Source organism: Denticeps clupeoides, chromosome 5, assembly GCF_900700375.1.
Source record: "Denticeps clupeoides chromosome 5, fDenClu1.1, whole genome shotgun sequence".
Taxonomy (NCBI): Eukaryota; Metazoa; Chordata; class Actinopteri; order Clupeiformes; family Denticipitidae; genus Denticeps; species Denticeps clupeoides.
In genome coordinates, this window is record NC_041711.1 from 17,118,491 (window position 1) to 17,139,339 (window position 20,849).

Here is a 20,849-nt window from a genome sequence, read left to right on the forward strand (position 1 = left end):
CTTCATCCATCTATGTGTGTGTGTATGCATGATTAGAATATGTGTGCATCCTCGGGGCAACGCTGTTCTTATTTAACAAGCTTATACTCATGGGTTGCCGACGTTAACTTTTCGCTTTCTGACCTAGATTTTTGGGAGGGAAAAGTGCTTTGCAGTGCCTGCCTCTCTCTCTGGTGAGCGCTGCTGACGGTTGAGGCCTGTCATGACTCTTTCTGGATGTTATTGTAAAGAGCTGGCATAGTTAGAAGGCTGCTGGTTCGGCGTTCAGGGAAGCTTTTGATCAGAGGAGACACACTCACACACAAGGAGGAGGGACAAGCACAGAATGAGATGTCGAGTTTAGCTCGGTGCAGGGAGTGGAGTCTGTGTGTAATGAGGGTGAAGACCAAGACCAATCGTTTCCTGTGAGTACCAGTGAAATCAAGTGGAGTAAATGATGAGATTTAATTGGGATCAAACAAATAATGAGGCAGCAATTAGAAGAACTGAACAGGGTGTGAAACAGATATTACATCAAGTGCAGGATTAGAAAATGAAAAATCTATTAGGTACAATCAGGGCTTTTTTTTTTTTTTTTTTTAATGTAGTGCAGTGTTTGCATGTCAAATTTTTAGAGTGAAATACTTTTTGCTACATCCAGCAGTTCGAGCATGCAAAAGCCAAAGAAAAGTCTATACAAAAACAAAACATTCAAGAAGAATGTGAAAATGTGAAAGGCAGTGTCTGGAAGGGCCACCTGAAGACGTTAGAATATATATATAAAAAAAAAAAGGTCCATTAGGATCCTGCAGATAGTAAAAAACACAAAGCCACCCTCAGGCTCTCTCCGCTCTTCCGTTTCGTCTCCGTACTCTGAGCCTTTCAGAGGCTGAGGCAAATGCTAGCTTCCAGAGGAGAACGTTATTAAAACAGTCAGACGGTGACATTTGCTGACAGGCCACTTTTGCCCTAGCAGCACCCCTAGGCTTCAAAGCTGCGTTCGGGTGCTCTCAGCATTTGCGAAGGGCAGTTAGGGTAGCATGAGAAGAGATGGTGCGACACGCAAATCCAGCCCATGTGAGTAAGTGAGTTTTGCAAAGACTTTTACATTTTTTGCAGTACTGCTTTTACCAAAAGGCACTGGTCCAATGAGGAAAAACTACTATTATCACTTGAAAATGAGTTATTGCCTAAATAATAAGAAGCATTATTTCTTTGTAATTATATTGAATTATTAGAGATTGTATGGAAGAGTGGCAGACGATGATGGGAGTTGACTTCTGGATCTTCTGCACCAAAAAATAAATAAATAAATATGCTGACAAGTTGTAAAAAGATCCTCAAGTTTTAATGGCCTGTTCGCTTTCTGCTTCCCCAGAGGTCCATGCTGGACAGGATCCTGTTAAGTGTGACCATGTTTGCACCAGCAGTAGGTTTATCTGCACTTACTGGGTTTTAGGGAAGTTTCCTGTAAAGCATTTGGACTTACATAAAATACCATAATCTGCACCAGCAGATTATGAGGGTCACATGTTGGAGTCCTGAAACACCTGTTTTATGTTTTATCAAACCGATTTAGGACGTTTTCTCAGGTTTTTGGTTCAGCAAAGTGACATGAAATGGGATGTGGCCACCACTGATTTCCTCCAACATCATTTTGCATTTTCTCTTAGTATTGTGACAGTATGTGGCACTGAAAGTGGGGAAAACCAGAAGACGATTGCAGGTATAACCACCCGGGTAGGTGGATAGAAGGAAAAAAGAAACCGGCGGATAACAGAGCCAGCTGTAGCAAAGAGTAAAGAGAAAGGCAGTGGAGGAGAGAGGGATCATAGTAAACGTGTGATGGAAGGCAGATGGATTTCGTCCCTGTGTGTAAAAGGAGGACTGGGGTGGGGGGATGGGATTGAATGAAGAGGTAGGTCGAGAGACAGAGAGAGGGAGACCATGGGGTGTAGAGAAGTTATCCAAATATGGACTGAGCGCAAGAGACAGATTATAATAAATAACCTCTGCCAGCGATTGGCCTCTTGGCTGTAAAATTCACCTGTAATGTACTTTTGTCAAAACCTGTTGGTGTGGAAGAGTAAATAGGAGGACCCCGGTGCATACAGTTCCAACAATGCTTTATTTCACTTTAAACTGGATGAACAGACACAAAGGGCTGTACGTTTGGGAAAGGAGGTGTGGAAACGATGACAGGAAAGGCCCTCTCACATGGGGTACTCACACTGCACACCCACCACCTGAAGCATAAGAAAACTGAGACCAGAAAGCCGGGGTGGTAGCGTGCCAGTCACATCTCTCCTCACTCCAGCTGGTTCCAGTTCAATCACAGAAAACCGGAACACGGGTGCAGGAACACCTTCATAGTGCCTTGCACAGGCACAGGGAATCCCGGGGGCGGGGCCTGCACTCCGGGGATTTTCCAGGGATTAATCCACCATAATGGATTTGTCCCATTACTTTTGGTCCCTTAAAAAGTGGGAGGTACTTAAGGCTGAAAGTCTGAATTTCAATATAATTTCAAATCTATTGTGGTGGTGCGTAGAAACAAACAGATTAGAATTGTGTAGATGTCCCAATATTTAAGGGCCTGGCTGTATTTTGTGTCACCTCACGGACCTGACTTTGCATTTGAGTCCTGTCTTGGAGGCTTTTCTGGAACATAGCATGACATATTTAGGTTCAGTGGTATAGATAGCAGAGTAATGAATTACCTGAAGAAACATTGGTTCTGCTATAAATAATCAGTAATAGTGGTGGCCTAGCGGTTAAGGAAGGCTGCCTGTCATGGCTGCCCACTGCTCACCAAGGGTAATGGTTAAATGCAGAGAACACATTTCACTGTGTGCACCATGTGCCGTGCTGCTGTGTATCACAATGACAATCACTTCACTTTAAAAATGATGTCTTAGTACAAGCAGATTGTACTAATGACACAACATGCCTGCATTTTTGGGGAGTGACACAGTATCTGAAAGTCAAAGTTTTAAGGGTTTAACCCAAATTTTGATCTACAGCTCCTGTCAATGGGCTTCAGCCCTTCTGAACTGAAAGGCAGAACAGGACCAGGGCCGGAGAATTGAATTCCGCATGTGCAATCAACGATAACCATGGTGCGGGCACAGCAGAGGACACGAGCACACAGGACACGACGTCCACCTCAAGAGCCCTGGCACGGGATGTTTGATCGCTTCTCCAGGAGCTCCTGGAGCGCAGCGCCATCATGTGGCGTGACAACACAGCTGCTGCGCTACGTGTGTGGTGAAGTCTGTTCCTCCGCATCATACAACTGCATTTACTGGTGTGAATAAAAACTAGAATGTTGGGCTGCAGGTCAAAGTGCTCCTATTAAAGCTCTTCCAGTACACTCAAACCTGTGGCTGCGCTGATACAATGACATATTTCACATTTTCATTTGGATTCAAATTCTGAATTGTCCAGTTTTAAGGCCAGTGCAACACACTTACCATGTGGGATTAATATATTACAGACCTGTAACAATAAGTATATGATTCCGTAGGTTTTAACATCAATTCGAATTTCTGAGCTTGTTTACATAATGCAGCAATGACAGACACGCCGGTTTATTCCCACCTTAGGGGTGTGCACGTGTGTATATTAATGAGTCTGTGTGTGTGTAAGTGTGTGAGAGAGAAAATGCTAGCGTCTGTGTGTTTATTGAACGTTAATCCCCAGGTGCCCAGAGGAGATATTAGCCCTGCTGTGATGGCTGCAGGGGGCTGTGCTGCTCCTCGTCGTGCCGAGCGGGGCGCCACAGTGTGGGGCGCGCAGTAAAACGCCCGCTCCCACGGTTCACAGACATTTACGGCATTTACCAGACGCCCTTACCCAGAGCGACTTACAATCAGTAGTTACGGGGACAGTCCCCCCCGGAGACACTCGGGGTGTCTTGTTCAGGGACACAGTGGGAGTAAGTGAGGTTTGAACCTGTCTCCTTGTAGCTGATTGATAGGCAGGTGTTTCACCCACTAGCCTTCTCCCACCAGACTGGCCATCACAACTCCCCAGCAAACACACAACGGGATCGCATGCTCTTTAACTTCTTCTAGGAACGTTGTCTCATCATCCCAAAGCCAGAAAACAGCAGTAACGTTCAGCAAAGTGCCAGCCTCTCCGTTCCTTACTTTCCGTTGTAAACGTTGTTCCTTGCGTAAAAACTTGAAAGAGAAGCAGACACATAAAATCCAGGAGGTCCTGCAGGCAGGATGTCGGAAAACAAGCGTCTGGCCGGGCGAGACGGGCTGAGCGCCTCAGACACCGAAGGGAGGTGTCTTCTTCATGAAGAAATTCTTATTAAGTAGTGAATGACCAGAGAGAGAGAGAGCAAGAATTGCCCTGCTGACCAGCAAACATATGGAACGATTGATAAATTCATATTGTGATTATAATACAGGGTGGGCCATTTACATGGATACACCTTAATAAAATGGGAATGGTTGGTGACATTGAACACATTTTATACATGGTCAGGAACTTGTAAATAAGAATAAAGTTACCATTGTTTTTCATGTGAAATTACCAATAAATATGATGTGTCACATGACCCTCTTCCTATTTGAAAAAACAAAAGTTGGATCCAAGATGACCGACTTCAAAATGGCCACTATGGTCACCACCCATCTTGAAAAGTTTGCCCCCTCACATATACTAATGCGCCACAAACAGGACGTTAATATCACCAACCATTCCCATTTTAATAAGGTGTACTCATATAAATGGCCGACCCTGTAGGGGTCGTTTAACTTTGGAGGCCAAAGAGATTAGCCCTTCATTTTAACAGCTAAAAAAAAGAGCAGCGCGGTGTGATTAAACGACACACTCATAATGATTCATGGGTGCGGCCGAACCGCTAAAGGTTACAAAGCAGCTTAGAGAGACAAGTGTCTGGTGTCATTATTGTCCTGCGCCCAGCGTACACCAAAGACAACAGCATTCTTACAAGAACATGATCTGCCCTTCCAAACAAAACACGGGGCCGCAGACGGCACATTCATCAACTAGCGCGGAGCCTCCAGACGGCCCGCTTACTACCGCGCCGTGAGCCTGGGTGTTAACAGACGAAACCCTGGGAAAACGTACTCATTGTCTACTGCTGCTGCAGAATGACAGGTTTGCGGTTTCATGGCTCAAATATTTCTTGTGCCGAATACTGTAGGCACACCGAGAGCTCCGCTGCTTGTGCTTTACTCAAATAAAGCTGCGTTTAGCACACGTGTGCAGCCTCACAGGACACGACGTATTCCGGAATTGGGCCAGTGGTGGCCTAGAGGTCAAGGAACCGGCCCAGTAATCAGAAGGTCGCCGCGCGAATCCTGAAACGCCAAGGTACCACTGAGGTGGCACTGAGCAAAGCACCGTCCCCACACACTGCTCACCAAGGCCGATAGTTAAAAGCAGAGGACACATTTCATTGTGTCAACTTGAGATATCTTCTCCTTCGTAAGCTTCAAACACATCGGTTTAATTTTTTTTGTGAATTGTCATTGTGCATTTCCAAATTCCGAAGTTGTTCCTATATTACACTATACTATAGCATAACATTCACAAATATCCCCAGCCACTAAAGCGCTTGAGAAGATCTTCTCCACATTTACTTTACTGTAACTGCAGTGCCATCTAGTGGCGGATCAGTGACACTTGGATACATCGTAAAGTTAAAAAAAAAAAAAAAAGCTCAGCCATTAATGTCTAAACCAACCAAACATCAACAGTGAACACACCCCTAAGCGTCAAATTGTGGCCAAAGTGCCAATATTTTGTGTGGCCACCTTTGTTTTCGTGGACCTGTCGCTCCTCCACCTCTGGTTTGAGGACGTCGCCTCTCCGTCACTGTCGACAGGAGTTTTTTTCTCGCCCACGGAAAAGGGGGAAGGTAGCTGTCATTTTCACCTCGTTTACTGGGAAGGACTGGGCTAGTTTGAGGCGTCGGCCACGGTGTAATAAATGCGTGGGTCCCTGTGGGTTTGGTGTGGTAACAGTTCTTTCTTCTGGTGACCCGAGATCCGCCGCTGCAGCGTTAAAGAAGGCGGAGACGGTCCCCGGTGTCACGGATCAGCCGGTGACGCGCGCGCGCCCGTGTTTGGGATTTTACCCTCCATTTCTGCATATTTCGACGGGAGCAGATTCGTCAATTTCAGAAATCGATTTTCACCGAAAACGAAACAAAAAAAAATCGTTTTTCTGTTCACATGTCAATACGTACTGTGTGATGATATGTGGTAAAGATTTATTTGCGCTTGCCCGCTATAGGTCTTAATGAACACGTACATTATCGCCTGTCTTCGAGCTTGTATTAACACAAGTTAACAGCAGCTAAACGCGCAGGGGGAAGTCGGCACCAAGCCGCAGCTTTGTGGGTGCTGCTGCATGTTTAAATCGTGTCTCGAATCATGCTGGTAGACACACATTTACTAATTTATTTATTTCCTCCGATATTTAGCCACACTCGAGAACTGATAGTCTTAATAAACACACGATTAATGTGTTTCGGTTTATTTGTTATCTGTTATCCAGTGCTTCGTGTCTCAATTTGAAGTCGGTTCCAGAAATTGACGAATCTGCTTCCGATTTCCACGGTAAAAGGGAAAAACGTGCACGCGCAGGTCACTAATTGACGTGGTCACCGGTTGATCCGTAACACCGGGACTGGGCAGAAGTTCGCTCCCCTGCTCCAGCATTCTTTAGCTCGAAGCGGAAAATGGCTGAAGGGACGCGCTGCGACTACTTAACTTTTTTCGTCAATGGCAAGAAGGTAACGTTTCATTCGAATTTTTAGTGGAAAAAAACATTAATCCAGCTCAGAATGAGTTACGATATTTTTTACATTTTCAAAATGTTAAGCATTCTCAGATTTACCACCTGGTGTGTTTCTGTGTGTTTTTGTGTGTGACAACAGGTCATTGAACGCATTGTTGATCCGGAGACGACGTTACTGTCCTACCTCAGGGGAAAATGTATCCTCACCAGTCTTTCATATTTTTCGCTTAGTGTTCATGTTAGTCATACATTTATAATGTGTGCATATTTTAATATTTGAGCCTGAAGGGTGCATATTATGGTCCTGTCTTAATGAATTTATTCTGAATAACTGTATTGATTGCAAATGCACGGCTGATTTATTAAAATAGCATTATGGTTATTGTGCAAATCTGGACAAGTATTGTGCAAGTCTTTTTGCTTGTTTTGTTGGACGCATCAGTTTTCTGTCACACTGCAGAAGCAGCCCCGCTGTCAGTTCTTGTTCCCTTGACCACCTCCTGTGACAGTGAGACTGACCGGCACCAAGTATGGCTGTGGCGGCGGGGGCTGCGGCGCCTGCACTGTCATGGTGTCGCGCTACCAGACCCAGACCAAGCGCATCACGTATCCTCCGGCGTCCGATAGAATTGAGGAGTAAACTGCATCTGTTTTTTGTTTTTCTGCTGAAAGCTGTACTTTTCCTTAACTTCGTAGCCACTTCCCGGCCAATGCGTGCCTGCTGCCCGTCTGCCAGCTCCAGGGGGCAGCAGTCACCACTGTGGAGGGCATTGGGAGCACCAAGACCAGATTGCACCCAGTGCAGGTGACCATCTTAAAACAGGCAAAGTTTCTCTGCTGATCCAAAATTTGTATTTGTCATTGTTTGTGTGTGTGTGTGTCTAGGAACGTATCGCAAAAGCTCATGGCTCCCAGTGTGGCTTTTGCACTCCAGGTATGGTGATGTCCATGTACGCTCTGTTGAGGAACCAACCCCAGCCCACACTGGACGACATCACAGAGGCTCTGGCAGGTAAAACACACACACACATACATACACACACACACACGTCCAACAAACTGACTGCCACCTGTTTTTTTTTGTAATGAATGACCTTTTCTCAGGTAACCTGTGTCGCTGTACTGGCTATCGTCCTATTGTTGATGGCTGCAAGACGTTCTGTGAGGTATTCCGGCTTTTATTTGATGGCGGCTGTTATTCAGTAACGTTGCTGAGTGAAATGCTCGCGGCCATGATCTCCTCCACTCTGCAGCTCATTCCAAGTTTTGGATGATTGTATCTGGCTGCTTATCTCACGTTTGCGTACCTTTGTCCCGTCCGGTTTGGCCTTGGCCAGTGTGGATGGTTCAACAGGAACATAAAAGATTGAGTTATTTGCTCCGTAAACCAAGAACTAGCTACATTTGGTGTAGATTAGACATTAGAGCAGAGTTTGTAGTGTCATTTCAGGCCAAAACCTTGTGTATTCAAGGTTTTATCATTGTAAATGTCTGATTAAATGTCCGATCCATGAAAAAGTGCTTTGCTTTCTGTTTTAGCATTTTTAATGCACACACACGCACACACACACCATCAGCAAACCGATGGTGATTTAGAGTTATATGTTGTATTTTATAGAATTCAAACTGTTGCCAGCTTAATGGCAAGGAATGTTGCCTTATGAATGGAGCCAAACCTGTGGAAAATGGGGAGAATGTAAGTGAAACTAAATTCTTTTTTTTTTTGTGTTATTTCTGCAGTGTGTCTACAACATTACAATAAATGAACAATAATTGTGTGCAGGAGTTCTGGTATATGGTATATTCGTCTTACCCTTTTCCAGGACTTTCCTGAGCTCTTTAACAAGGCCGACCTTCTCCCCTTGGACCCAACCCAAGAGCTGATCTTTCCCCCGGAGCTCATTGTAGGGCTCAGTCATTAACTCATGATTTCAATTACTGAATCTCTCGGTCTCTCACACACACACACACACACACATACACACATTTATTCATATATAGGTTATCACATGTTATACCTGCAGATGATGGCAGAGACTCAGGTGCCGACAACACAAACATTCTGTGGGGAAAGGATGACCTGGGTATCCCCCGTGTCACTTGATGAGGTGTTGGACCTAAAATCTGCTCACCCTCAAGCCCCCATACTAATGGGTAACACTAATGTTGGTGAGTACTGCGCCATCAGCTGCTTTCTTGGCTCATGTTACCTGAGAAGAGCTTATGTTTGGGGTTTTACTCTCCATCAGGACCTGACATCAAGTTTAAAGGTGTGGTGCATCCGGTGATCATATCCCCAACCAGAGTCCCTGAGCTGTTTGAGGTCACACGCACACCGCAAGGCAAGTCAACACTTCAAAAATGTGATGTTACTTTGGGGGTTTTTTTTCATCATTTTACACCTGGTTCCCTCAGTCAAGGACTGTGGAAAAGTGACCAAAAATTAATTATGTGGCCTAAACATTCCTTCACATTTCACATAGAAATGCAGAGAAATAAAAAAAAAAGTTACATTAATATTGAAGAAATGCCATGCCGGACCTACTATGAATTGTAATTTCTGTATTTATAAAATGTGGTAAAATGGAGAAGATACAAATGCTCGACATACGAAGTGTGAAGTTTAATAATAAACAAAAGGAAAAAGGCGTCATGGCCAAAACACAGAAATCAAGAAACTAAAAAGCAGAATAACAGAACAATGCAGTACAAGGAGGTGAAAACCAACATGTGGGCTGGTTTTTCTTGCTCTGGTCTTTGCTGTTCAGGTGTGAGTATAGGTGCGGGCAGCTCCCTGGCTGCGGTGAGGGCTGAGCTGGAGTCGCTGGTGAAGGAGCTTCCGGAGGAGCACGCTGAGCTGTACAGGGCTCTGCTACTGCAGCTGGGCAGCCTGGCCGGCCCTCAGATCCGCAGCGTGGCCGTGAGCACATCCTATTCCCTGACACTGTCAGCGGCTGCGCTCCCATTCTGCCAAACCCTGCTGCTGACACTTTAAAGAATTCATATTTATAAATATGTATGTGAGATTTAAGGAGAGCAGCCGGGGAAAAGTCCCATTAAAGAAATATGAATGGAGAACGGAGACACTCCACGAACATCTCTTTCATGTGTTATACGGTTATTTACTGTATGTAGTTGAATTCACTCTCCTGTACAGTTAGATGCTTCTTATCTCTTTAGTGCATGCATGTGAATATAATGCAAAACCTGTGTGTGTGTGTGTGTGTGTGTGTGTGTGTGTGTGTGGGTCTTAAGACCCTAGGTGGAAACGTCGTCAGTGCATATCCCAATTCTGACCTTAACCCAGTTCTAGCTGCTGGGAATTGCAGAGTCCTTGCCGTGTCAAAGGGTACTTTTTTGTTCTTTTTTGCTACATTTTGTGTTCTCCGGCCATGTGACCTATCGGTTGCATTTAATTCCATTCCAAATCTTCTTTATTTTTTGACTGAACACATTGAACTTTTGCCTCACAGGGGGAAGACGAGAAATCCCGATAAACAGAGATTTCTTTGTTGGTTTCGGGAAAACAGCCTTAAAACCTGATGAGATTGTCCTGTCTGTTTTCATTCCAGTTTCCAAGAAGGTAAGATGTCTATACTAAATTGGCATGTACCCCTGCACACTCGACTCCTATGAACATTTATGGCTAACCTTGTTCTACAGTATTTTGTCATTATCATTGAGGGCAATCCATTAACCATTGTTCTTTGAATAATGAAAGTGCATAGCCAGGTGTCAAGCTGATGTCCATCCCTTTTAGGGAGAGTTTGTGCGGGCGTTTCGCCAGGCACCCAGGAAAGAGAATGCCCTGGCCACAGTGAACGCTGCCATGCGAGTGGTGTTCTCTGAGGGATCCTCGATGGTACACGAGATCAGCATTTTCCATGGAGGTGTGGGACCCAGCACTGTGTACGCCTCTAAAACCTGCAAGCAGATCACTGGCAAGTAAGGAATGCACATCACAGATTTCTCTTTACATGAGCAGAACTTTTTTTTTTATTATTATTAATGTTTAAAATGAATTCATGCTGATTTTGACCCTGTGCTACTGAAGACCATGGAGCGAGGAGACGCTGAATGCAGCTTACCCAGTTCTGCTGGAGGAGATGTGCCTCCCTCCTTCCGCCCCTGGAGGGAAGGTGGACTTCAGAAGAGCAGTCTCCCTCAGCTTCCTCTTTAAGTTCTTCTTACAGATGCAGCAGAAGCTCCACATCATGGTACAGTTCATGTGTATGTTATTGACGTTCGTCTGATGGAAAAAAATTGTCTTCCACTTGAGATTTCTTTTACTGTGAAAGAAAACTCCAGGTCTCCTAGTACGAAATGTAAGACCGCAGCAGTCTAAGAAAACATACTTTGACTCCAGCTCAGCCAAATTGACCACATTGTGCTTGTAGCAGCACAGATTCACTGCATCTTTTCACTGTTACATTTCTTATGTATTTCTAATGTTGGCCTGTAGAATAAAAGAAAAAACTTTTTTTAAATATGTTCTCTTTTTACAATGTTATGTAAAAAGAGTTTTTAATGATTATACTGGATAAGCTGACAATTATAATATCTACCCTATCATTAGGGTGTTGCTCAACAGGGTTTGCCAGAAAATATGAGGAGTGGAACAGAACCACTACCAAGCCAACTGCAGCCCAGTTACCAGGAGTTTCAGGTGAGCATTTTGCATTTCATTTGATTTTTCTGAGGGTATAGTGAAGGCGATTTATGATTGGTAAGATGTCAAACCAACGTACTCATGTGCCACAGGGTGTGCCAGTGGGGCAGGACAGCAGGGATCCGGTTGGCCGACCCCTGATGCACAGGTCAGCCCTGAGTCAGGCCACAGGAGAGGCTATGTACTGCGATGACCTCCCCAAGACAGAGGGGGAGCTCTTTCTTGTCATAGTGACCAGCACAAAGGCTCATGCTAAGATCCTGTAAGACACCAACATTTATATAAGCTTCATTTCTTATTGCATATAGTTATATTTAATCAAATGGGCTTTAATCAAAAAATTGATGTAACAAACAACCCTTTAATGGTGAAATTGCTGTTCCTCTCACAGTAACATAGACACCACTGAAGCCCTGAAGGTTCCTGGTGTTGTAGATGTTATTACAGCTAAAGACATCCCAGGCAAAAAGTTTAGGACCTTCACTGGCATCACAGAGGAACTCCTTGCAGTGAATGAGGTTGGAATGTGTCTCAGTGTGTGGCTAAATCCCTCAGTGTTCAATAGTTCCCCTGGTGGCTGAATAGATAATAAACCATTGAACCTATAATATAGTGATAATCTGGAACGTATTCATGTTTTTCCACATTTTGTTCTGATTTTTTCCTCAGAATTCTACACACAAGGATTTGAGGTTTTTGACATTTTGGCAAATTTATTAAAAATAAAAAACTGAGAAATCACACGTACATAACTGTCAGGAACAGACTCTGGAAGGGGGGACTCCGTGATCCATTCTCAGAGTTTTGCTGTGTTTCCCAGATCCTGATTGTGTGCAGCTTTTGTGAATATTTTTGTGATTGTGTATAAATTAATTTTATTTGTCTTATACATATTCATACACGGTATGATATGCAGTGACATGCTTTTAGCGACTGCTACAGACCACAGTATTGCAAATGTTGCAAGTATACAATGAAAACCACTATGCAAATATTGCAAACATTACACTTTTATAACATAAAATATGTGTAACAGGTAGGGTGAAGGTGTGCAAATGAGTGAAAGTCAATGTATAAAAATAAAAAAAGGAGTAAAAAGAGAAGAGATTTTGTGCAAAAAGTCCAGAGTTATTGAAAGTGAAAGTGCTGGAGTGTATTGGAGTTCTATGTAGTGTTGTTGTTGAGAGCTCGAATAGCCTGCGGGAAGAAGCTCCTCCTCGTTCTCTCTGTGTTTGACTTCAGGGAGCGGAAGCGCTTCCCCGATTCGCAGCAGAGAGAACAGTCCATTGTTGGGGTGGCTGAGGTCCTACACTATCTTCCTGGCCCTGGTACAGCACCGTTTGCTGTAGGTTGATTGGAGGTCAGGTACAGATGACATGGTACAGATGATGCATTCAGCTGATCGAACCACCCTCTGTAGGGCTTGCCTGTCCTGCATGGTGCTGTTCCTGAACCAGGTTGAAGTGTTTCCCGTCAGGATGCTCTCTATGGTGAAGGAGTAGAAGTTCCTGAGCACCTTGGAGGGCAGTCTGAAGTCTCTCAGGCATCTGAGGTGGAAGAGATGCTGCCGGGACTTTTTCACCACGGTGTTGATGTGACAGTACCATCACAGGTCCTGCGTTATGTTAACGGGCTCCTGTTGATGACGGGTCTGGTAGATCCTCTCCTGCTTGGTACTGAAGTCCACTATTAACTCCTTTGTCTTGCTGATGTTCAAGTGGAGATTGATCCTCTGGCACCAATTCTCCAGATTTCCAACCTCTTCCAGGTAGGCTGTCTCGTCGTTGTCAGAGATCAGGCCCACCACGACGGTGTCGTCAGCAAACTTGATGATGGTGGTGGAGTTTGTAGTGGCTGTACAGTTGTATGTGTACAGGGAGTAGAGCAGGGAGCTCAAAACACAGCCCTGGGGGGCTCCAGTGCTGAGAGTGATGGAGGCTGAGACATGTCCGCCCATCCTTTCTGCCTGTTGTCTCCCGGTTAGGAAGTTGGAGATCCACTGACAGAAAGTTGAGCTGAGTCCCAGGTGCTCCAGCTTTTGATGGTGAGTGTGGAAGGGATTATTGTGTTAAATGCTGAACTATAGTCAATGAAAAGCATTTTAACATAATTTCCCTTCCGAGTGTCCAGGTGGGTGAGTGCTGTAAATGTCTTGTGTGCCATGTCTTTGACGTGTTTGTTGTGTCTTGCTGCATGTCATGTTATTTGTAATAAACCCCTGTTTTGTGATATGCCGTGATCATGACACCATGACAATAAGTATTCACAGCTCAATATTTTGTTTATGCACCTTTGGCAGCAATTACAGCCTTAAGTCTTTTTGAATATGATGCCAGAAGCTTTGCATCCTTAGCCAGTTTCACCCATTCCTCTTTGCAGCACCTCTCAAGCTCCATGTTTGATGGGAAACGTTGATACACAGCCATTTTAAGATCTCTCCAGAGATGTTTAATTTGATTCATTTAATTTGAGCTTTGCTGCTCAAGGACATTCAGAGTTGTCCTGAAGCTACTCCTTTGATATCTTGGCTGTGTGCTTAGGGTCGTTGTCCTGCTGAAAGATGAATCGTCGACCCAGTCTGTGTTCAAGAGCGCTCTGGAGCAGGTTTTCATCCAGGATGTCTCTGTACATTGCTGCATCTTTCCCTCAATCCTGACTAGTCTCCCAGTTCCTATAGCTGAAAGTCATCCCCACAGCATGATGCCACCATGCATCTACATTTGTCATTTATCAGACACCCTTATCAATACCAATGCTTATAAATAGCAGTTACTCTGAAGCAACTTAAGTGTCTTGCTCAGGGAGTAGGTGGGGTTTCAACCTGTTGTTCTGGTACCTAGTCAAGTGTGTTATCCATTTACATTTACATTTACGACATTTATCAGACGCCCTTATCCAGAGTGATCAGTAGTTCCAGGGACAGTCCCCCTGGAGCAACTCAGGGTTAAGTGTCTTGCTCAGAGACACAATGGTAGTAAGTGGGATTTCAACCTGGGTCTTCTGGTTCATAGGCGAGTGTGTTACCCACTAGGCTACTACCACCCATGCTTCACTGTAGCAAACGTGCCGCCTGGAATTCACAGAGTTACATTTTTGGTTCTCCTTTTTGCAAACTCCAGGCAAGCTGCCATGTGCCTTTTACTAAGGAGTGGCTTCCGTTTGGCCACTCTACCATACAGGCCTGATTGGTGGATTTCTGCAGAGATGGTTGTCCCATTGGACGGTTCTCGTCTGTCCACGAGAGAACACTGGAGCTCTGACAGGGTGACCATCGGGTTCTTGTTCACCTCCCTGATTAAGGCCTTTCTCCCCCTATCGCTCAATTTAGGTGGCCAGTTCTAGAAAGAGTCCTGGTTTCGAACTTCTTCAACTTATGGATGATTGAGGCCACTGAGCTTTCTCCATGGGGCTCAGCGTGTAAAGGAAGTGGACCTGTAATCGTAATGTTGCCGGTTCGAATCCCAAGGTGCCGCTGATGTCCCCACACATTGCTCCCTGGGCGTCTTTCATGGCTGCCCACTGCTTACTAGGGGTGATGGGTTAAAAGCAGAGGACACTTTTTATGGTGTCACTGTACTGTGCTTCACATTGACAATCACTCCACTTCAATTAAGCTGCAGAAACATCTCAATGATCAGGAGAAACAGGATGCACGTGAGCTAAATTTTGAGCTTCATGGCAAATGGTGTGAATTCTTATGTAAGTGTTTGTTCTCGTTTTTTTTTTTTTTGTTTTTTTAACAAATTTGGCAAAATGTCAAGTAAACTTTTTTTCATGTTGTCATTATGGGGCATAGAATCCTGAGGGGTAAAACGTACTTAATTCAATTTGGAATAGGGCTATAATATTGTAACAATATGTGGAAAAAGTGATGCGCTGTGAACACCTTTTTTTGGAATTACAAACTATACACAATGACATGTATGTGGTCTCCAGGTGACATGTGTAGGACAAATGATATGTGCTGTTGCTGGAGACACCAAATCTTATGCCAAACGGGGTGCTGCAGCAGTGAAGATCACTTATGAGGAGCTGCCTGAGAGAGTGTTTACTGTTGAGGTACACCAGCACCTCAGACCTACATCTTGGCCTTTTACTGTTCTTTTCCATGGTATCAGTGAGGAAAATTGTCCACTGATAGATCTGTTCTCCACATGCGACTGTAGGAGGCCATTCAGAAACAGTCGTTCTTTCAGCCGCAGCGGGAGATTTGGAGAGGTGATGTGTCAGAAGGCTTCAGAAAGGCTGAACACATTCATGAAGGTGTGTTTACTATATGTCCATGTGCATGTTTTCATTTATAACTAATATGGAAGGTTTCAGAAAAGTTTTCTGTCTTTCTTTGTTTCCTTTAGGGGAGATCAGGCTTGGGGGTCAGGAGCACTTCTACATGGAAACGCAGAGCATGCTGGTAGTTCCTGTTGGAGAGGAGAAGGAGTTGAACGTGTATCTGTCCACTCAGCATCCTGCCTATGCCCAGGTAAAACACCACAGGTTCAGGTGTCCCTGGTGCATAGCTGAAATCATTGCTTTTTCATGTGTTCCCTGGTGTAGGAATCCATAGCAGAAACGTTGGACATTCCCTCCAATAGGGTGTCCTGTCATGTGAAGAGGATTGGTGGAGCTTTTGGAGGGAAAGTCACCAAGACTTGCATCTTGGCCAGCATCACAGCTGTGGCAGCTTTGAAGTAATATGTCTCATCTGCTCTGATTTTTGAGAATTTCCCCAGGGCTTTTACAGTGGATGCTAGAGGTGCCCGGGAGTTAATGGGCTGTAATGTGTGAAAATAACCACCAGTTTGCACCCCCTTCAGGACAGAGCGGGCAGTTCGCCTGGTGCTGGAGCGAGGAGAGGACATGCTGATAACTGGGGCTCGCCACCCCGTCCTGGGGAGATACAAGGTGGATGTTGTTCCCCGAGGAGTGTTTGTGATGATCTCTGATTAACACAATTTCCATTTCTATCTGGGTTGAACTGAATTTTTTTTTTCTCAGGTTGGCTACATGAATGATGGACAGATTATAGCGGCAGACATAATGTATTACACCAATGCAGGGAACACTGCCGATGAGTCGCTTCTAGTGAGTTAATTTGCAAGGTTTAAGTTACGGTTCAATCTGGGAATTCCGCAGACCACTGTGCTATCACTTTCACGCCCAGGTGATTGAGAAAATCCTGCTGCACCTCGATAATGCGTACAGCATCCCAAATCTCCGCGGCAGGTCTACAGCGTGCAAAACAAACCTCCCTTCCAACACAGCGTTCCGAGGGTTTGGTGTTCCTCAGAGCATGCTGGTCACAGAGAACATGATGAATGACGTGGCTCTGAGATTGGGTCGTGCTGCTGAAGAGGTGCATTGAGATAAAATTAATCTGTTGTAGACATGATAAATGCACTGATTTTTTTTTTTTTTTTTTTTTCTCTCTCAATCCCCAATGTTTGCCAGATCCGGGACATTAATATGTACAAGGAGGTGTCCCTCACACATTACAAGCAAATGTTTGACCCTTTGAACCTCAGACGTTGCTGGCAGGAGTGCATGGAGAAATCCTCCTACCAGAGTCGTCGAAAAGACATCGACCAGTTCAACCAGCTCAACCGCTGGAAGAAAAGAGGCATATCTGTCATTCCTATTAAGTATGGTGTAGGGTTTGCAGAAGGTTTCCTGAACCAGGTACTTTTGTTAAATCAATTTCTTGTTTTGAAATTGTGCAAAATTGATATCTTAAAAAAAATCTGTGGCCATCATAGGAAATAGTTTTTGTTTGTGAATTTGTTTGAGTGGGTTGTTATGTGTTATTCCTGTCAAAGGCTGCAGCCCTGGTGCACATTTACAAGGATGGTTCTGTACTGGTCAGTCATGGAGGAGCTGAAATGGGCCAGGGGATCCACACTAAAATGCAGCAGGTACAGCATTTCCTGCACTTTTCCTGTTCATGCTTATAATAGAACTGAGACCTGTGGATCGAATTTCTGGAAACAAATGTGTGTAGAAAATGGGTTCTGAATACTGAAAAACATTATTTTCACTCCTGCCTTACCATTTTACATTTATATAATGTGATCTGCCTTGATTCTATGTAGGTGGCGAGTCGAGAGCTACAGATCCCCTCCAATCTGATCCACATCTCAGAAACCAGCACTAATACTGTGCCCAACACCTGCCCATCTGCTGCCTCCTTCGGCACTGATGCCAATGGCATGGCAGTAAAGGTAATAAGGGGATCTTTTCTGTTTTCATTTTCCATTATTTAATGCTTTTTAAGCGCTGAACTGCAATATTATAATACCAAGCAAGTGCAAAAATTAAGAGATTTCTAAAAAAAATAATTCATGAACTGTAGCATTATTTGCAAACTAAATTTAAACAATGATTGTACATTTAGAAAAATACACATATTTCACACGGTGCAAACATTGTAATTTTGTATATAACAAGGTTACATTGTAATGCTGTATATAATAAACGATTGGTTTCTAGCTAAAAGGAGTTGACCTGATGCAGTGCTCAGTGATACTGACTTGTTTGTGGGATGTTGTTTTTTCTTGTGCTCTTTATTATTTTCTGTGGATCTTGACCAACTTAATTCCAAGTAGCCTTTAAAATCTAATTCTTGTTTACATTTCTTTATAGGATGCCTGTGAAATTCTATATAACAGACTAGAGCCCATCAGGAAGAAAAACCCAAAGGGCAGCTGGCAGGCTTGGGTACAAAATTGAAAATTGTATGATAGAGGACCTCCTTTTGAATATTTTTCTGACTTTTGGGTTCTGATCTTAGATCAGTGAAGCCTTTCTACTAAAGATAAGTCTGTCAGCTACAGGATATTACAGGTAGGAGAGGGGTCTCACTGTTAACAGGTCCAGTAATGAGGACTGGTTCCAAATAATTTTTTGTATTTTAAAGAGGTCCAGACTGTGATATGGACTGGGAGAAACAGGAGGGTGCTCCTTATGCCTACTTCACCTATGGGGCATGTTGCAGTGAGGTGGAGGTGGACTGTCTGACTGGAGACTACAGGGTATTGTATTTGCATGTGGGCGGTGAATAGTCCTGGCGTATTTTAAAATTGAGAACAATGGTCCAATCCCTACAGAATGAACAAATGTTTTTTTTTTAATGTGGTTTAGTTAGGGGTTTATGATTAGAATGTTCTTGTTACAGATATGTAACATGTATGTTGCAAACATATTATACTAGACATTTTTCAGAGATGCGTACAAAAAAATTATGTACAATGTGTTTCTAGACCATAAGGACAGACATTGTTGTAGACATCGGAAGAAGCATAAATCCATCTGTGGACATTGGTCAGGTGAGTTTTTAGTACGTTCCTTTTAAGTCACAAACCTACATTTTTGTATTCTAAGCAGTGAGACTATTAAATTATATGTACATATTAAGGACCTTTGAAATGATACATCTTCAAAAAAAGAAAAAAAAACATTAATTAACATACTAAAGCCATTCATAAAGCTTATTTAATTTGAATATGTTCTTCATTCTGGTGACCAGAATCAACACTAATTGTGTACATTGGCAAATTGGATGTACTGAATGTGAGACTGTTATGGGTTCTAGGTCATTTATACTGTAAGAGGTCCATGTTTGTGACAGATTGAAGGAGCATTTGTGCAGGGTCTGGGTCTATACACCATGGAGGAATTGAAGTTCTCTCCTTCTGGGGTGCTTTACACCCGAGGTCCTGGCCAGTACAAAATCCCAGCCATCTGTGACATGCCACTCAAATTCAATGTCTACCTGCTAGCAGGCACCCAAAACCCCAGTGCCATTTACTCATCAAAGGTAAGCAATGGTGTCTCATCAACATTATGTAGACATTATGGTTGTGTATGTTTCACACTGCGCCCAGCAGAGGGCTCATGCACCATCCTGGGTGAGTGTCTAAGGATGGGCACCGGAGGTCGCGACCCTGAGATAGACTAAGCTGCGATGGAAAGGGAGTGAGTGAGATGTTTCATACATCCTTGGTTCTATAGGGCATTGGTGAGCCAACGCTCTTCCTGGGCAGCTCTGTGTTTTTCGCCATAAAAGATGCGGTAGTGGCAGCACGGAGGGATGCAGGAATGACTGGCCTGTTCGAGTTCCACAGCCCTGCCACCCCAGAGAGGACCTGTATGGCCTGTGCCACACACTTTGCCCGGATGGTAAACTTTACTTTACAAATGCACACACCTTTATTCATGTTTTAACATGTGCTTCTAGATGAAAAACTCAGTGCCACTGTCCCCACTCTCTGAGTGTGCTGTGATTTGTAATACAATAAGCCCCTAAATTTCATTGAAGCCACTAGCTGTCACTATGGATCAAGCATAATCAGGAGGCAGATAAACCAAAATACAGTTCAATGGCTTGTCACATCTGATGTAATCCATTATTACATCATCCGATTAAAGAGATCATGACATACACTGTTTTCCATTATTGAGCTTCATTGTTCGCATTAATGTAGGCTTTTCCTAATCATACTGAGTCTATTTAAACATTTTCTGTTATGCCCTCAGGTTCCAGAAAGCACAGCCAGTTCTGTCCAACCTTGGGCCATCGAGAGCCCTTAAGCCATCCTTGTAATGCAGCAAATTTCTATATTCATGCTACAGAACTAAAGGACAAATCTTTGTTTTACTACATCCTTATGCTGTTTATTAAAATTGATTTAGTTCATTAAAGAAAAAGTGTTCAAATGATGTTAACCGTGAGATCATGTTTTGAACCAATCTGTAAAATTGTTACTAATCATTTCTATCTTCTCCGAGTGCTTTGCATTCTGTATTTCCAATAATGACACAAGCATAATAAAGATTTGTTATGACTTGTCCCCTTGCTGTACAGTGTAACACAAGTGGAATTATAGCTACTCACTTCATTTCTGAAAAGATCATTCTGGGCAATTGTACATTGGCATGTTATCTAGCCTTTCAGAGCACCCCTCAAACATGCTGCGTCACTGTCCTACTTACCACAGATGTGAAAAATAGATGAGGCTTCATTCTGCATGCATGAAAGCTCTGCTTATTGATCTCAAGGACAAACAGGCACAGCAAGGTACAGTTAACAAAGCAAACATTTCAAAAGGCAAGGTTGGTGCAGATGCACGGTAAAACTCAGAATATGCTAATTATCATCTGATCTCAAAGCACTCATACAGCAATGCCTGACGTTTTATAGAATTATCTAATAATAGCTGTTTTCTTTAAAGTTTGAGACTACATTAGCTACTGTTTTTTATTAAAACAAATTAATACTTTAAGGGGCATTTAATTCGCCTGGACTCTCCACCGCTGAAAGTACGAGGACATTTGCCTAGACTTAATATGTGATTAAAAATACAACATTAAATCTCAATCCTGTGGTCAATATCCTGGGATGCAATAGCAATATCCTGCTAAAGAG

At 43.6% G+C, this 20,849-nt stretch overlaps 1 protein-coding gene across 4 annotated transcripts; it reads left to right on the forward strand.

Annotated features, from left to right (window-relative positions):
• The first annotated feature begins 5,336 nt into the window (after positions 1-5,336).
• Positions 5,337-20,274, forward strand: aox6 (aldehyde oxidase 6). 4 transcript variants are annotated; one of them, XM_028980239.1, is made up of 36 exons: positions 5,337-5,878; positions 6,520-6,757; positions 6,902-6,959; positions 7,272-7,368; positions 7,459-7,567; positions 7,648-7,774; positions 7,867-7,928; positions 8,381-8,458; positions 8,586-8,666; positions 8,787-8,931; positions 9,012-9,104; positions 9,531-9,682; positions 10,018-10,111; positions 10,236-10,345; positions 10,523-10,707; positions 10,817-10,979; positions 11,339-11,428; positions 11,524-11,693; positions 11,823-11,949; positions 15,368-15,490; positions 15,598-15,694; positions 15,787-15,911; positions 15,986-16,119; positions 16,246-16,333; positions 16,427-16,513; positions 16,593-16,784; positions 16,880-17,107; positions 17,245-17,340; positions 17,518-17,646; positions 18,068-18,142; positions 18,216-18,268; positions 18,342-18,456; positions 18,685-18,750; positions 19,053-19,241; positions 19,436-19,603; positions 19,961-20,274. In XM_028980239.1, exons 2-36 carry the CDS (start codon positions 6,704-6,706, stop codon positions 20,012-20,014), a joined length of 4,014 nt encoding a protein of 1,337 aa, XP_028836072.1. In that variant the 5' UTR covers positions 5,337-5,878; positions 6,520-6,703; the 3' UTR covers positions 20,015-20,274. The 4 variants fall into 4 exon arrangements, with proteins under 4 accessions (XP_028836072.1, XP_028836074.1, XP_028836071.1 ...); XM_028980240.1 differs by lacking the exon at positions 5,337-5,878 and adding an exon at positions 6,337-6,401; XM_028980238.1 differs by lacking the exon at positions 5,337-5,878 and having other exon boundaries at positions 6,184-6,757.
• The last annotated feature ends 575 nt before the right edge of the window (positions 20,275-20,849 follow it).

Excerpts from the sequence above, each read along its gene's own strand:
- aox6 (XM_028980239.1), top strand. The coding sequence starts at position 6,704 with ATGGCTGAAGGGACGCGCTGCGACTACTTAACTTTTTTCGTCAATGGC. Across the intron at positions 16,120-16,245 it reads ACAGCTGTGGCAGCTTTGAA|GACAGAGCGGGCAGTTCGCC; the intron begins GTAATATGTCTC and ends CACCCCCTTCAG. Across the intron at positions 17,647-18,067 it reads CCAATGGCATGGCAGTAAAG|GATGCCTGTGAAATTCTATA; the intron begins GTAATAAGGGGA and ends ATTTCTTTATAG.